Here is a 16,455-nt window from a genome sequence, read left to right as displayed (position 1 = left end):
ATATATACAGCTTGTATATAGGCAGGAGAAATGAGACTTTCTGAACCAGATAATCAGGTTCAGTCCTATACTACTGGCAATACTTCTGTTGGAGCCATGCTTAATGCCAGGTATGGGCTAAAGGGATACAAAGCCCCCAGTATAGAGATGTGGAGCAGTAGATCTGAGTTCTCTGAAATGATGGAATGCATGGTGCATCATCAGGGGGAGTTGGGGGTGATGATCACTGAATGCAATGTTCCTGGAACAGTAGAGACAGTTCCTCCACCAAAACAGGATAGCCTCTTTAGCCATTAAAGCAAAAAACAGGATTAAAAACTGTTTAATCCGGTATAAATTATTTCATTTTTTTGTCTTAGACAGTTGCTTAAAAAGATAAACAAAGCTTATAAACAAATGTAATGCCTTTCCAACACCTGGTGTGTAGATATAATAAAAGATATAACTGCATATGCTGGAAATATTCTCTACTCTTCTACTCTAATAGTCTATAATTAAAATGAATAAATAAATAAATAAATAAATCAGACAATAGGGTGCCTAAACCTTTTTTACAGGCCACACTCATGAGTTTGTTTTCTTCATTTGATGAAAGATAGATAAACTGCATTTAATAAAACTATTTGTAATGTTTGATTATCTACACAGTCTGTGTTTACTACTTCTCAATAACAAAAATACAAAAGAGTTACTAATCAAACTACACAGGCCACACTTCAAGTTATTTTTACATTGTTTATGTTACAAAAAACAGAATATAATGATTTTCTGACCATATTGTGATTTAACGCTTACTACATCTCAATAAAAATAAGAACAAATGACAAAACAGACAAAGGAGTGTCCAAATTTGTCCACACAATATGAGGTTTTTTTTTACATACTTACATACTTTTTTACATACTTTGTGCAATTTATGTTAATTTGCTGTAACCAGAAATTATATGTGATTATCTATAAATTCTGTTTTTACTATTTTTAACTACTAGTTTAACTTCTAGTTAACTTAAAAACAAAGAAAAACAGGCAAAGGGTGTCCAAACTTTTGCATAAATATGCATAACGAATGGCCTCAGTGAACATTATTCAGGTCTCGCTTTTCAATCACCTGCTGATAGCCCAATTGCCCACAATAGAGGTGATAACAGACCCGCCCCGCTGGGCTCTCTGTGTCTGTCACCTGCAGGATTCACTCTTTCACTATGATCGTTCAGGAAAATTGTGCTGCAGCTCTGAGCCATTCACTGAAATCAAAATGTTTTGCATCAGTAAGTAGAAGGAAATGATTGGACTTAAGGTCATCTCATTTATTTTAACTAAAAATCTGTTTCCACAGAGTCTGGGAAACATTTAAAGATGTATACATATATAATTAATATAGAGGGTTTTATAGACTTGGGGAAATTCACAAGGAATAACTTTGGCACAAAGCTGGGTAATTTCACTATATGATTGTGTTTAGCCCATCTTTTGATAGACCTACATTATAAATGTCATTTTTACATTTAAACACTTTATTTGGATAGTTCAGTGTTGATGCCATCTAACATTTGAATGAATACCTATTAAATGTAACTAAATTTGAAAAATAACGTAAATCAATCTAGACTGAATAACACTCTACACTCAACACCAAACCTAACATTTTAATTTTATGGTTAGATTTAAGGTTTGTTTTAATTTAAGGATATAAGTATTACGTTAGGGTTTTAGGGGCCACAGAATGGCTTCAGAAGCCAAATGAGTTTCAAAAGTGATCAAAATACATTTTATTAAAGCACTTATGTTGTCTATATTGTAATGTGTGTGTTGCATGGTGTACTCATACTAAGATGGAATGAAAATAAAATTGTTTTAATTAAACATTTTTATTGCAGCTATATTTCTTTCACAACTCCACATTAGGTTTGATCCACTCAATGCTACACAGTTGGTAAGGTATGTTGTAGTATAACTGTAGAAGCCAGAGTGAAGCCCTTTTTCCAGTCTTCAGATCTAAACACTTTGTTAAATATTGTTCACATTGTATTAAAGATGCCATCAAATATTTAGATTTAGGTTGTCTTTTTAGAGAAATGCTGGATTTCCTTCTATTGTTTCCATATAACATTGATGGTGTTAGAAGCTGGTTGTAATGGAATCCCAGGTGGTTAATGTATTGTGGCTAGTAATAGTGGTTACCATGGTTTACTTAAGGGGTTGCCTAACTGGTTGCTGTGGTGTTACTACGTGGATGGTACTACATGGCAAAGTGATTGCTATGTTATTTCAGGCAAATGCCTGGGAGTTTTCTTAAGTGGCTGCTAGGATGTTGTAAGCTGGTAGCTGGCTAGATTCTACAGTACCCCAGGTGGTTGCTGAGGTACAGATGAGTGGGTGTTTCAAGTGTATTGTGATCATTACTTTTGTATTGTATCACCCTATTTATTCCTATAAGAAAAATATATGGAAAAAAAAATTAATCTTAAAACTGTGGGACAGAAAAATAAAGATAAAAGAGAACAATATAAAAGTACATACAAGCATGCAATATAGTACTTTGCAACGCACAATCAGAAGGAGTAATTGTGCAAACCCTGTTTAAGGAAGAAGCAGAACTGTGGCTGAAATGATCAACAATATATACAACATGGCACTTGAAATTTTTATTTGATCAAAATCACAGTACAGGAGTACAGGACTGATAAATCACACTGAGTAAGAAAAGTGTAATAAAACTGATTCCCTTTCCAGAACTAGCTGGGTGCTGCTGTGAAGCTTCCTGTATAAGAGGTGATCTCCACAACAAATCAAGCTACTGCTAAGAGTCCACTGTCCACTATCCTCTACAGATCTGTACATGAAGAGAAAACCAGTGAGATTTGAAGTTCCCTGGATTAACACACACAGTAATATTACCATCATGATTAAAGACAATCAGCAGTGTATGTTAGGTTGGACTGCAGACCTACTTTAACTACAGCCTTCAAATAAAAAGGTACTACAAAGGATTCCTTTAACAATGCAATAAAAGAACCACATACCGGTTCTCTTTGTTTCATTTAAAACCAAGTAGACTAATGCAATCTGTGAACGTACGGCACTTTTTAATAAATAATGTAATAAAATCATTACACAAAACTTTTTCCTCAACTTAGCGGTGCCAGTTAACCCACTCACTCAATAACACTCCCCCCATCACTCGCAATTTTCCAGGAGGGTAGGCACATGCCAGAGCCAGTTTATGGAGTCAGAAAATGACTGCTAAAACTAGGAGGAGACCATGAGTGGTGCGAAATAACTAACGAAGCAAAGGTAAAATAGTGCCTTACAACTTCTGGAAGCAGAATTATGCATTTTATCTATTATTATTTACATTTTTCTACAGGAAAAAAGGTTTTGGCCAGTAGAGGTGCTAACATTACTGCTACTGTGAGCGGACACTCAGAGCATGTTTAAGTGGTTTATAACTGAGTTTAAAAGCTTTAAAATTATGTCTGGAGTGCTGAAACATTTGATAATGCTCAGTATTGAGAAAATGAAAAGATTTATCACTATAAAAATAATCCTCTTTACACATTCTCTGCACATGCCTCCTGTAATATATGTGAAGTCAGACTTTGCCAATTCAGCATCAATTGGCTGCCACACACACAGAGGAAAGCGCCAGATCCCCAGCTCTGATGCATCAGCTAACAGACGCTGTGCCAGCGAGTATCACAATGGGAGTGATAAAGGGAGAGAGCATCATCTACTGTTGTGCTCTCTCAGACTCTAGCTGCTGATTGTGAATAAATGAAAAAAAATTTAAAGGCTCAAATTTGAAGATTGGAAAATTTCAGATTTTATTTCTTTTCCTACGTGGTTCCTTTTACCTATTCAGAGAATTGCTCAAGAAACACTTTGTAGCATCTTTATACTTAAGAGAGTTAAAGCAGCAAGTGGGTGCTAAACTGATTTTTTTCAGGTGGTAAATAAGTAGAGCTGGTCAGCAATCAGCTTGACCCATTTTTAGCCACTACCTGTTATTGACTCTTACTGAAATCACACAAGTCAACAGTTAAGACATGGACCATTCGGCCTGCTCGCATTTAATCTTGTTTATTTTATCTCCAGAAACAAAACAGAAAGCACTTTACCACAGTGTATTTGCTGTCAACTCAACCTGCCTCCCCACTGAATGGTCAGCAGGCCACCAGACTTGGTTTTCAATGATGTCAGTAGCTTACGGTGGCTAATTAAAGCTGACTTGATTATAACCTGAGCAAAACATAACAGAACACAGATGACAGATCCCTAATCCCTCCATTTGGACGGAAAATTTCCCCTATTCAACGAGGAAAACTATCAGAAGGTGTACTATGGAACTTGGCTTGAACCCACAGACCTAAAAAGCAAGGGACAAAGCACAGGAGTGCCCTAGAACATAATAACCAAGAATGACTTCCTTTACAGATGTCATGGTTACTTATTTTCTAGTATGGAATGAATTTCCTCCATTAAAAAAGACTGAAGGTCACTGTGAAACCTGCTTTGTTGGGCTGTGAAAGGACTGCGCAAATAGCCCATGAATAACAGTGTCTAGCAGCTCATGTGGTCACAACAGGTTTGTCTGCAGTTACTGATCGTTCTTGGGTAAGCTGGAAAAGAAAGCTTTATTTATCCTGTGACTCATTTTAACACAGATAAGACAAAGAATGAAAGTTATCCTTATCTTTAAAGGGATGGGATTGGCCACAATGGAAGTATTTTTCTGCACACATAAAATTACTTTACAGCAACCAATATTAAATCATCTTTACCATATAAGAGCATTCTATCTACACTTTATTGCACAGAACCAAAGACGCACATTTGAGCCAGGAATGGTCCGGAATAAATAGGATTATAACACTGCAGGGAATAGACATAGTGACGGTGTGAAAAACAATCGAAGGCACATGATCATTCCCCGCAATCGACACGACAGTCTGAAACGTGATTTGAAAGGAGAAATGGAAGAGATCTGCAGACAGGTCTGAAAGGGGCGGCCAAGGAGCCCGAAATGTCAGATACCGGGGAGGGGGGGGGGGGGGGGGGGGGGGAGTAGTTAGGACTCTTGGGCGTATATTGGCATGGAGGGCTTCCAGTCAAGGGTTCAGTTCAGTTGTAGGCAAAGAGCCCGGCCTTAGTGCAAGAAGCGGATACTCATCTTCTGCTCAACGTCGACCTTCTCTAACACCTTAAAACAGAAAGCAGAAAAAACACCCATTTTAAATCATGAGGAAGTTTTATATCAGCATTTCTTTTTTTGCATATTGGTTAATTTCTTCTTCCATTAATCTAAAAAAAAAAAAAAAAAAAGAAGTACCACTGCTCTAAAACCCACCTGCCGCCAGGGTATGTTTATCCTCAGAAAAAGCTGTTTTGGTTATTAATAGAAGTTAGAACAAAATACTTCTTTCCAAGTAATTTTAGAGCATTTCTATTGACCAGTTCATCATGAAAATCTGACACAACATAAACAATAGCAGCAGAGTCACATTAGCTCAAAAAGACAAAAACAGTAAAAATGGAATTAGACAAGTGACAACATGAAAAATTTAATAACTGTGTTTGATTTTTTTAAATATATGTTTATTATTATTGTTTTATTGCTGTAATTAAAACTATATGCTTCTTGTGTTTTATACCTAAATTGGTTTATTTTGTGAACTGTAGTTGTAACTGGTGGCAGGTGGTGCCTCACCTTGATGAACTCGCTAAATGAGATGGACATGTCTCCGTTCGTGTCAGCTTCCTGGATGGTCCTGTCTGCGATGCTGCCGAGCTGCTCGTCAGAAATATTCACTCCAACCATCATACGCAGTACCTGAAATACACACACATTTATAGTCATTAATAATAAAGCAGTATACAGATATAATGTGGTGTTGAACTTTTATTTTTAATATGTCTTGACACTGTTTGCGAGTGTATGTAAAATATGCAAAACCACAATTTTAATTAAATCTTTTTTGTGATTTCATAAAAAAAGCATTTAAAGGCATATACATGAAAAAAACACTACAAAAATAGAATACGGTTCTTTTATATAAAAACAGGTTAAAATGGTTAGTATTTTATAAACTAAACAAGCAGCTGATGTTGCCTGGTAAAAGTATGATAAAAATAAGATAAAAGTATGATCAATTTGAGAACACCATTAAATTCTTTACTTTTAAAGCTATTTAATTGTATGTACGGGTTTCCCTAAACTTTTGTGACATTTTGCGATCTGTATAAAGGAGTGTTTGAACATAGTCCCTGAATAGCTGGTGTCGGATGACAGGGAGTTTCTGAGAGGATTAACCACATAACAAGGCCTCTTCAACAAAGCTATCTGTTTCCCCTACAATAAGACCAAAGGTGCCTTACTTCAGACTAAAGGTATGTCTAAGCAACAGAAAGCTCTGCTCACCTGGAGGAGTTCATCTCTGGAGATTTTGTCATCTCTGTCCAGGTCATACAGACGGAAGGCAACTGAAAGAGAATGATAGAAATGTAATCTACACAGAAAAAATTAATTAGTATTTATAGGAAAAGAAAGAGTATAAACTTGGAGTTTGGTCCTAGTAAAGCAAGTTACAGCTATAAAACAAGGTAACAAGTTTATAAACACAAACGCAAACGGCTTCATGAGTTTAGGCAAGCTTGTTTTGCCGATATCCTGAGGACACAGTTGTGAAAGAGTGAAGGTGTTGGTCTAGGGTTGGATGATATGGCCAAAAATTATGAATCACAATATATTTCTTAATTTCGGTACAAAAGTCTCTGACTGCTGTGTTAGTCCTAAAATCAATCCTGGGCCACCAAGAGTCTTGTCACTACTAAGAATCTATTTAATATATTTTACTCCAGGACTAAACCTTTAAGACATCTTAAAAGTGCTGCTTAAATATTGGAAAATAAACTACTAAAGACAAACAGACCTCGCTCAGTCTGCAAAATATCAAAATGCAAAAAATAATAATGGAACAATATGGTGTTTTAGCAGATCATCCCAATGTTATCAGGAGCCAGAGCAAAGGTACCTGATGCCTGAGCCCATACAACTACATTTGATTGCGTCTGGGAGTTTGATAAGTTCCTGTTTGAAGCTCATTTGTCAGTAACTCACAGAGCAGCTTATTGTTTCTGCTGTTGAGGGGCTCAGCAGTCGGGTCTTTATTTTTTTCGTTGTCCTCCACTGGGCGGAAGTGTGCCAACGTTCGCATAAATCCTCTGAAGTTCACCTGATCCTCCCTGTGTGAGCCGAGAAACACAGTAAGGTGACAGAACCAGAGACATTAATTACCACCACAAAATCTATTAGACCTCTAGTGTACTACAGAAAGAACACAAAACCGACCACAAGATGAGCCCATTTCCAAAACAGTACAAAATTAAAGTTTAAATATTGTCTCTTTTAACATTTTATCAAAAATATGTATAATTTTTTTGTCTTCACATTTTAAGGCAGGGGTCTCAAACTCATTTTTGCCGAGGGCCACATTGGCATATTGGCTGTCCTCTGAGGGCCAGATGTAACTTATAAATATAAGAAAATGTAACCAGATGTAATACAAAATGAATGTAATTACTCCTTAATGTTAAATAACTCTCAATATATTATTTATTCAATCAAATATTACAGTTGCATGGAAAAATGGTTGCTTGTTGCTCTATTAACATAAATCCTTTTAATTTATAAGTTATATTAGCTTTGATCAAAACGTTTGATACTGAAATAAGGCTTAATAAATATAAAATCAAAAATTGTGAGCTGTGACAGATTTAGCATTTCCTCAGATTTAGCAGTTCCTCATCCAACCACTAGTCGGAGCTGCAGCTGCAGCACCACAAGCCCGCAGTCTTTGCTTAGTCAGAGCTGCAGCCCAGCCACGGGCTACAGGGCTCAGCTGAGCCAGTCTGGAGCGTTTTTAAAAATTTGTAAGTTCTTCTGTGTATGAAATAAAATAACCCCACTAACCGGATAATACAGCTCTCTACAGTTCATCTTTCAGCCCAAGCAGCTAACAGCAGCAGTTTAGAGCAGCGTCACGGAGGCACTGCTCGGATTACATTATAAACAGGTCAGTTAGCGCGCTGCTAACCTCAGGATGTTTATAACTACGGAGTTTAGTGGACACACCACGGCTGCAAGGTTAGACTGTTGAAGGCTACTGAAGACTACTAAAGCAGGCAACGCAGCGTAAGCAAAAAAAAAAAAAAAAACCACACACACACACCAAAATACAAGTTAAGATAAAATATGAAAACGAACATAATAAAGCATAAATAATGAAATTGAATTGCGGGCCAGATGTATGTTTATTTTGTTAACCCGTGAGGGGCCGTATGAAACCGCGTGGCGGGCCGCATGTGGCCCGCGGGCCGCTACTTTGAGACCCCTGTTTTAAGGAAAACAATCAGCACCATGAGAAAAGTTTTAAATGTTTAGAAAAAATAAAGAGGGGAGAAATTCATGCCGACAAGGATCAACATGCAAGCCTGAAAGTGTGCAAATCCAAACCAGAAATATTTTATAAATATAAATAATGTATATCAAAACCAAGTAACAATCCATTCACAACACCATGTACAAAGAACCCATCTAGACATTTCTCAAAATAATTATACATGTGCTGGCCATTAGTGTATCTAAAAGTGTGCTTTGGAAATAACACACGAGGTCTCGTCTGTGCCTTCTGTTGACACACCCATGGAAAAATAAGCTTTTTATGTCTTCAAGAAACCACTCACTCAGACCAAAGCAAACCAGAACATGGCAGAAGGAAGCAAAAAACATCTGAAACCATTAGAATCTACAACTAGAATTACTCCGCCTACGTACCAGTCCTTCTGGGAGCATAATGATACGGTCTCAACTGGCCGCCTCATGACCACAATCAGCCACAGTCAGAAATTAATAAAAAAGGACAAAAATTCCTAACAATAGAGCTAGGGTAGACAAGTTGATATTACAGTCCACGCTATTCCAGGCAGACTAGGTCTGCAAGACACTGGAAATTTATCTCTGTAATACATACAACCTCTGAGATGGACACATGGATAGAAATTACAATATATATATGTAAAAAAAAAAGTGATGCATCAGATTTCACCAGAAGTTAATGTTATTAACTTCTATTTCGTAATAACTGAAATGTTAAAAACCAATATGAAATTCAGAATCATTATAGGAGTACAATAATACATCCTAGGTACAAACAGTACATTCTGTATTTTCAGCCACCTTATTCAGTACCCCAACACTCAAACACAAAAAGAACCTTCTATTACAGGCTCAAAGTGACAGTTATACCCACTGTAGCTTGTTAATGTTCTGTGTAGCCAGGCTGAGCTAATTACCCTTTACTCACCCCTCAGGGAAGAAGGCATTGATTATCCGATCACCAAGAGGGTTGATTGCCAGCTCTGGAATCCTCTGAAAGTCTTCGCGGCTGAAAAGGAGAGAAAAAAGACAGACAATTTTTCCACTTTTCCTCGTCTTTTAAAAAGACAAGTACCCTAACACAAAACACAAACGTTACCCTCACAAAAAAAACTAAGCAGAAGAATTTTTTATTAATATGTCTACTTAAGTACAAAAGTTTGCTAGATAAATAATTTATTATTGGGCTGTTTATTGGAAAGCACAATAATAAATAATGTATCTTTTTTTATTGAAAGACAGAATGATTTGCACTGAACCTCACTGTAACTAATAGTAACAAACCTATACAGAAGGTAGTAGAAGTGAAAGAAAATAGAGTTTAATACTATTAAGGGCAGTAGTTTATGGTTTGGTAAACAGATTGTGTTGTAGACAGGCCTGCCATTTGTGATATATATTATATATTATATATATATATTAGACCTCAGCATTCACTAACAGCTCTTAACAGTACACAATGTTTTATACTTACTTTGGTGACTGCAAATCAGTCATTCCGTGCATTTAAACTATTAAACAATTATAAATGTCTGTATTATTCCAGACATGTGAGAATCAGTGGATTAAGAATGCGCAGGAATGTTCTTGCTCAGTTTATACTTTTACATGCAAAGCAGGCCTTTGTTTTGACAACTGATGAACAATCAAGTCACCTTCAGTCTGTCCACAACACTAAGGCTACACTTTATCACACACACCACCTCGCACAAGGACACACTGTTCCCGACACTGTTTACTGCTGAAACAAATTCAGCATTAGATTGCCATCAACCATCCAGATCATAACAGCAAGCTCATATTTTCACCCAAAACAAAGTTATTAACCTGAGGAACACGCGTGACACACACAAAATCATCAGTATGGCCAACAGGGAGTGAGAACTCCATATAAGGAACTGGAACTGTTTAAACAGTAAATACAAATGAACAATGTTTACAGTTGCACAGAATCACAATTACCAAGATATGAAAAGTGAAATGCTGTGTAATTATGAACAGATGTATATATGTAACTGGATTAAAGTGGCTAAATGGGCTATGATCTGCATTTTGTGTGTAATAGCATGAGCATTAGCCTCTGTAAAGTTCTAAATAAGCGTTTTAGTGCTGATTTTCAACAAAAAAAGGCATGTGGCTCTACCATTTGTGTGATAATGCTAACGTTAATAAATAAAAAAAAAATGGGATGTTTTATGCTCCACTGTAAAACAGTTCCACACTGCAGACTAAACTCTTTTTTTTAATTTACCTTCTGAGAACTCTCCTCAGTGCTGTCGGCTGGATAATAATGCTCGGTAATGGATTTAAAAATAAATCAATACTCAACACATTGGCCATGATAATTAACCACCTGAAATATACCTTGCTGTTGTTTAAAATTATATCAGTACCTGAGTCTACATTCATGGCAATATCTGCATAACCAGAAGAGAGAAGAGTCAATGAGTGCCAGGCTACACAATAGAAAGTGTTTGATCGTCAGTGATGTTTCAACACTCAGCACATTTTGTCTAAACATCTCAGTAATTTGTCTCATTTTTGTTATTTGGCTTATTAGGCACCAATCTTCACTGATCTTCATTGATCACAGATTGATTGAGTACATTTAGTTAGGAATCCACCAAACATTAGACAAAGAAAATTATTCAGTTACAGAATAAGTAAAAAGACACAACATATTTTTTATTAAAAACATGACATTTTTTGTTCCACTAAACAAGATGAAAATACATTTAGGGTATTTGTTTCATGAAATGGTGAAAGCTCTGGCAAAATACATGAAAACCTGCAAAAAAAAACTGCATTATTTCATACTTGTAAATGTAACATTTTGTGTGGTTTTGGGCAAAATATTTTATTTTCTATCCTGGTTCCTCATCAATCTATTCTTTTATAATTTTCTGAGCAGCAACATCAGCCAAAACACTGCCCACAATTCCCAAACATTCAGTAAAACATTTGTATTTTCTACTAAATTAGATTATTAGTGCCTGTTATATGTTCCAAAGATCCCTCACCTTTAGTAAATATTAAACTACATTCATGCATACTTTCACTAAGAGCAGGCTGGTGAGGTGTTGTACAACCTTACAGACACTGGATCTGATATAAGCCCAATACCCAGGATAAAGTATAATCTGTAACGTACAGAGGTCAGTTCTCAAGTGTAGAAATGCCGTGTGATGATTGTGCAAACACTGTCCAACTCTGCCATGACACTGGGAGGAGAGTTTCTCAACAAGTCTAACGTCACATAGCTTAGTTGAACTTTCTTTTAAATGAGCATGAGTGGCAGAAATCTCAAATGTCAAGCAAATATACTTGGACATAGGTGTGGAGTATTTCAGCTATTTGATGTATAAATAGTATGTGTGCCACTCTGTTTAGACAGAAAATTCTCAGATGTGGTTTACAAATTTATTTAAAACCCGGCTATTTTGCTAACATATTGAATGTACATCCATGGAAAAGAATGTACTTCTAGATATGAAAATAGCACACTCCACCTACTGGGTTAATATTACATTATTTTAAGCTATTTTTAAAACAGATTTAATGTCTAACCTAACACACAGTTTGCACTTTTCACAACTTTACGTACTGGTACACCACAGGTTTTTTTTTAGTAAGTGAGCTTGTTCGTATACAAGTAGACATGACGCACATTTTCACACACCAGAGCTTACTTGAGCTGCAGACGTTATGCTAGAGTTATTGTCTCAACAATAATTACCCGTTCACTCTGCACAACACAGAAGACACTCTATGTTAACATGCTTACTTACGAAGAATACCAGACTTTAACCTTTCGGGTGGCGGCTAGGATGAATAAGCTATTCTTAAACATATTATCTTATCGGGGACAATAGGACGCTTGGGCTTTCCCAGCAGGATAATCATAAACAGCTTGGTAATTTAAAAAAATTCTTCCTGAACCCAAACCAATCTGAACCATTTCTCAGACTGCTTCTTGATTTAACTGACACCATTCTACTTCCTTATAAGTTACAGTCAATGTCACAAAACTACACCTAATATAAAACACAAATATTAGCTCCGCCAACATTAAATCATCAACACATGCAACTTAATCTGCATAGATTTAATGCAAATTTAAAGCGGTGCAAATTAATCAATGTCCTCTTGTACTTCACTGAATTTACAAAGCCTGGTGATGTATTAGCATTTTTATTTAGCTTTGCAAAGCGGTGTCAGAAGTTAGTTTATTTTTTTATTTATAATCAAATATAGATTAAATTTCTGTCTGTTTTGTATTTGTTTTGATATTTACTGCAAAGTTTTAGGGCTATTTTTTGCATGGACTAAATATTCTGGAAATTTTCTTTATTTTGTAGATGTTTATGTTACATTACTGTTCCCAAAAGAGACATGTTGTAGTTTACTAAATAAAACCTCAAAGTTTGCTTTGTTGCAGTGTTTTAATAAAAATAATAGATTTTTTTAGTATTTTATCATATTGCCAAGAATATCGTTATCAGAAACAAATCCACTAAAATATTATGATATTATTTTAGGACCTTAACACCCATTCCTAGAAACTATACCCTGTTTACCTGAGAGCACCATTTTCTCCTTTGTCCAAGCTGTGGAATCTGCTGTAGAGGCGAGTGATTTGACTGTGGGAGACTGCAAAATACAGAAAAAGAGTGATCTGAATGAATTTTAGTAACCAAGTACAAAACAGGACAACAAACCCTGGATAGGGAATTTAGCAATGATAAAAACATTATTTCAAACAGGTTTTTGTAATCATGATTTGGTACAAAAGCAATATGCACAAAAGGCTTCATCTTTTGTTGAGCAACGATGAGGTTCTCTAGTTTTAAACAAATGTTTAAAAACAATATTTCTCAAAGGAATACTGGAAGGGATTCACATTTCTCCCTTTACAGTGCATAGTATCATAAACTATTAAAAAATCGGGTGGAATCTTAGTGTGTAAAAGGCAAAGAAGCAAGTCTAGAATACCCGTGATCTTCAACCCCTCAGAAGACACTGCATCAAGAACAGTCATTCAACAATAGCTGATAGAACCCCATCGACAAGGGGTTAATTTAACAGTTGCATTTACAAATACCACTTACAACTTTACTGTGCAAAACAGAAGCCTTGTATGAACCGTGTTCAGAAGTAGCATCGGCTTCTGGGCTTGAAGGCATCTGAGAAGGACCATCGCACAGTGGAAATGAGTATTTGTGGTCATTATTTCAGACCTTTTAAAGTCAGGGTCTGTCATGGCACCAGAGCGTTTCTTAGAGCAACATATGCTGCCTTCAAGATAACTTCTTTTTCAAGGAGGTCCTTGCATTTGACAATGCAAAACCACATGATGCAAACATTAAAAAGCCATGTCTGCAGAAGAAGAGTGTATTGGGCTGCCCTGCAACATGTCCTGTCTTGTTCTCATTAGAGAACTTTAAAAGGGTAAAACACAACAACTGCCATGAACTGTTACGTTCACTAATTATGTGTTTTCTGGAAAAAAGGGACAAAATAACAACTGAAACCTTTTGTTGCCTGGCATGAGTCATAAAATGACACCAGCACATTATCTGCATTTTTCCCCTCAAACAGTACGAACTATGTTATGTCAGAGCTTCCATTAAAAGGTGACAATTAGGGGAAGAACAGCTGACAAACACACTGCATTGGACACTAAGAAGTGGTGCAACAAAACCACAGACATGCAAGCAGTGTGTGAAGGCTACTGTTTAACAGAGAAGCTGTGTTACGCCACATTCAGCTTGGTTAATATTTTTGAGGAAAACAGCAAGAAACAAGGACAGTTCAGAAATATGAGATCAAAAAGAGCAACATAGCTCCAGCATCTGTGATATTCTACTGTATAACTGCAAAACTGCAGGTAAACACCACACTCCAGTAAAGTTTTTTGTACAAAGCTCGTAAAGTATAATTTTCTTTTATTTCATATTTTGCTTTCTGAAAAGAATATGTGCCCTAATCATCAGTGACCCCATCCTTCCCTCCATCTCCGTAAATGTTTAAAAAAAAAAAACATCAACACAAAGCACAAACTACACAAAATGTGGCTGCTGTCTCAGGAATGGTCACACACTGAAGTATTGGGCCTCATCGGGCTCATTCGTGCTTGGACCACGGAGTTGCTGCATAACTTTTATTTTTTAATATAAATAACTATTATTTACTATTATTATAAATCATTCCCTCAATTCAATAAATCATAGTTTAATGACCAGGTCTTTTGCTACCTCAGATTTATTACACTTATTACACATCTGGGTCAGTGTAACGTTTAGCACTTTAATTTTCTGACCATATCTAAATTCGAAAATAGAAAATTGGTATAAAACTTATTATTTTTTCCATTTAGTAAGGCAGAAATTTTTTTAATTATTTAGTTTTTCCTTTTCTGCCCTTTTTTAAGAAAAATGAAAAAGGTTAAATCTTATCTCGATTTTCACATTTGTCCATTTTTGTATCTTATAACACAAATTTGATGGTATAATCCAACTTGGAATCGCTGTTTGCGGCTTTATAATTTGTTCCCCCAGTTCAATAAATCATTCTCTTAGTTACAAAATGTATCTTAGTTTTTTATGTTCCTTTAGATTAATTATTATTAAAATTATTATTTTATCACAGATATTATTAGAACTTCTAACTAGTGGACAATGACTCTACACTACTTTACTGAGTCCCCTCAGGGTACAGTTGGCTAACTAACATGCTAACCGAAGTAACATAAGTAACAGTCTCAGTTCTAACAACGTTTAAATAAATACTCACAGCCAGTCTCCTTCTTAATCTCCTCTATATCCTCCTCTCTCAGTAATGAAGACGCTCTGGAGCCCATGGTTCTCCGCCCGCGGTCAGTTCAGCTGAAACCCCCGCTCCGCTCCGGCTCCGCTGCTGCTCGCTAGCCGAGTAAGCTAACGGTCACTCAGACAGAGGCTTAGCCTGCTTAGCGCTTAGCCTGCGAGCTAACTACCACAGCCAGCCGATTTCCGCAGCGTGTTTACCCTCAGCGCGGCCCTCACACACCGCTGCAGCTTTCTATAACCTCAGTAACTCCAGTACACTGCCTGTACCGCTGATCTAATACAGACACTCTGAAAACCAGGAGCGCTGGAGCTGCGGTGAACACTCTGGACCTTAAACTCTGCGCGACGTCAGCTAACGTCGACACCCCGTGGGCGTGGCCCGTCAACGCCCCATCTGCGTCACTGCCGTCCTATTAAATTATATTTTAGCCCCCACAGGATTCTTAAAGAATTCACCATTGAATGCACAAATTCTGTGTTTTTTGGCTGAAGTATAATGTCATGAAAAGCTTTAAAAAAATTGTACAACCAATAAAAAATACCACATTTCTAAAACAAAAACTATGATGGATTTGTTTAACAAACAAATGTAAAGAAGAGAATTTGTTTTAGTCTTGCATGTTTTTTTTATTTGTTCATAATAACTAATATGTGTTTATTAAAATAAAGTCAGTTTTATAGCATTAATAAAACGTTTCCCCTAAAACGATTTTTTTCCTTCCAACCCCAACATTTTAACATTTATTATGTAAAAATATATGTATATAGCTTATTCCCTTGTTACTAAAATGCTTATTATTGAAATAGCATTTTTTTATTTAGCAAATTATAACATATTTACTACATGGTATTCTTTTAAGAGACAGTCTATTATTTTGTTTTTTAAGCTAAAATCAGAAGCATTTCTGAGTGGAAAATGGAAAAAAAATATTGTGTTTGATGGAACCAGTGTGCTGCATCGACCATCCCTGCTAAGCCTAATATGTTAATTCTAAAACTGCGGTGTCAGATCACTTTTCGCTGGATTCTTCTGGCCTCGTCAGGCGTCTTTACTTTACACTCACAAAACTGACAGCCGTATATAATAACTCTCTTATATCCTTTGAAGACAATTCCCTTAACTTAATTAAGTTTCTGACTGAGCAAACTCTCTCTCTCTGACTGAACATAACCTGGATTCGGATTCATCCGCTC

General features: G+C 36.3%; 1 protein-coding gene across 1 annotated transcript; it reads right to left on the bottom strand.

Moving 5' to 3' along the window:
• Positions 1-2,623: 2,623 nt before the first annotated feature.
• chp1 (calcineurin-like EF-hand protein 1) lies at positions 2,624-15,608 on the bottom strand. The gene is made up of 7 exons (XM_022663215.2): positions 15,227-15,608; positions 13,012-13,084; positions 9,363-9,443; positions 7,118-7,242; positions 6,419-6,480; positions 5,708-5,830; positions 2,624-5,200 (listed from the first exon to the last, which is right to left on the bottom strand). The coding sequence occupies exons 1-7, from the start codon at positions 15,291-15,293 to the stop codon at positions 5,147-5,149; spliced, it is 585 nt and encodes a 194-aa protein (XP_022518936.1). The 5' UTR covers positions 15,294-15,608; the 3' UTR covers positions 2,624-5,146.
• Between the last annotated feature and the right edge of the window lie 847 nt (positions 15,609-16,455).

This window comes from Astyanax mexicanus, chromosome 7 (genome assembly GCF_023375975.1).
Source record: "Astyanax mexicanus isolate ESR-SI-001 chromosome 7, AstMex3_surface, whole genome shotgun sequence".
Taxonomy (NCBI): Eukaryota; Metazoa; Chordata; class Actinopteri; order Characiformes; family Acestrorhamphidae; genus Astyanax; species Astyanax mexicanus.
The sequence above is the reverse complement of the archived record's forward strand: the minus strand, read 5'-3'. Positions and strand labels throughout refer to the sequence as shown.